The following is a 1,141-nucleotide window of genomic DNA, read 5'->3' as shown; positions in this document are numbered from 1 at the left end:
CAGAAACTCTCCCTGAGACGCCGGTGGATCCTACCCATCGGATGCCTTTAAACTCACCTCATCCTTGTGACCAGAGCCCCTGGATCTTCAAGCAGGCTGCCTCCCTCGCTCTCGCCGCAGAGAGAACCTGAGCTGGTCTTGTCCGCCCCCCGCCGTCCATTAACCCAGCAGCAACCCCCGGCTCCAAGAGATTCACCCTGGAACAATCATATCCCCCCGGTAGTGACGATCTCAGTAAGTCCGCTCCAGTTTTTGCCTGACAATTCCTCGTTTTCCCCAGCCGGTATACTCACCAACTTTCTCTCATCCTCTAGTCCCACCCGGAAGCGCTGATCCTGCCCGAGACCTGATTGCCCATTGATTATTGTTTTCTTTATAATATCGTTTTACTGATTTCCTTTGTACGGAGGGTATTCTTGCATGTGGGTCAGAAGATTAAAACCCGACATGACAGAAACGATTCCTGTTGCAGCTGGATGCGAAGCAGCGGCTCAGACCGTTTCTGATGTCGCAGCAGGAACGTTTTATCTTTCACGACGCATGAAGATGCAGACGTGAACATCTGAGCCTGTTTTAGTCTCTAACTTCTAAATCCAGCGCCCCACACCATGTTACCATCTTCCATAATATCTCATCCCAGGTGTGTCCAGCTGACCTGTCTCCTGCGTCTGACCCCGAGGCGACCGCGCCGCCGCCAGCATCTTGTCTCTGACGGGATGAAGATGAATTTGATGTCCTGCAAACACAGATCAGCTGGACTGCAGCGTGCCCAAGCAACCAGCAACCTGATCCACACAGCAACCTTACCGGGCCCTGAGGGACGCCGGCAAAGCCGTCAGGTCGGTACCAGCTCAGTGCGTGTTGGTGGTGAAACCGTAGAAAGAAACCTTCGTCCCCACGTCTTCCTCAAAGCCCCAGATCACCGCGCCGTTCATCCTGTCAACCAGCAACCTGACCCACAGCCTCTGCAGGATATTCGTGCTAAGATAATTCAGTGTTTAGGCCTGAGCAGCCGTCAGCCTGATTCCTGTCCAGGATGATAAACATCTGGTTTTTAACATTTCTTTAAAATGATACTGTCATGATTTATGGTGAAGTGGTGAGGGAGGACGCAGGCAGACCCAGGCTGAAGTGATGAATT

At 52.4% G+C, this 1,141-nt stretch overlaps 1 protein-coding gene across 1 annotated transcript in view; it reads right to left on the bottom strand.

Moving 5' to 3' along the window:
• Positions 1–1,141, bottom strand: part of st6galnac2 (ST6 (alpha-N-acetyl-neuraminyl-2,3-beta-galactosyl-1,3)-N-acetylgalactosaminide alpha-2,6-sialyltransferase 2) — a 27,266-nt gene that overhangs the window by 7,729 nt on the left and 18,396 nt on the right. The window contains 3 exon segments of the mRNA XM_016661670.1: positions 58–197; positions 656–736; positions 855–936. Coding sequence (XP_016517156.1) covers positions 58–197; positions 656–736; positions 855–936 — 303 coding nt within the window.

This window comes from Poecilia formosa, unplaced genomic scaffold, assembly GCF_000485575.1.
Source record: "Poecilia formosa unplaced genomic scaffold, Poecilia_formosa-5.1.2 Scaffold339, whole genome shotgun sequence".
NCBI classification, from domain to species: domain Eukaryota; kingdom Metazoa; phylum Chordata; class Actinopteri; order Cyprinodontiformes; family Poeciliidae; genus Poecilia; species Poecilia formosa.
This window is presented reverse-complemented; position numbering and strand designations above follow the sequence as displayed.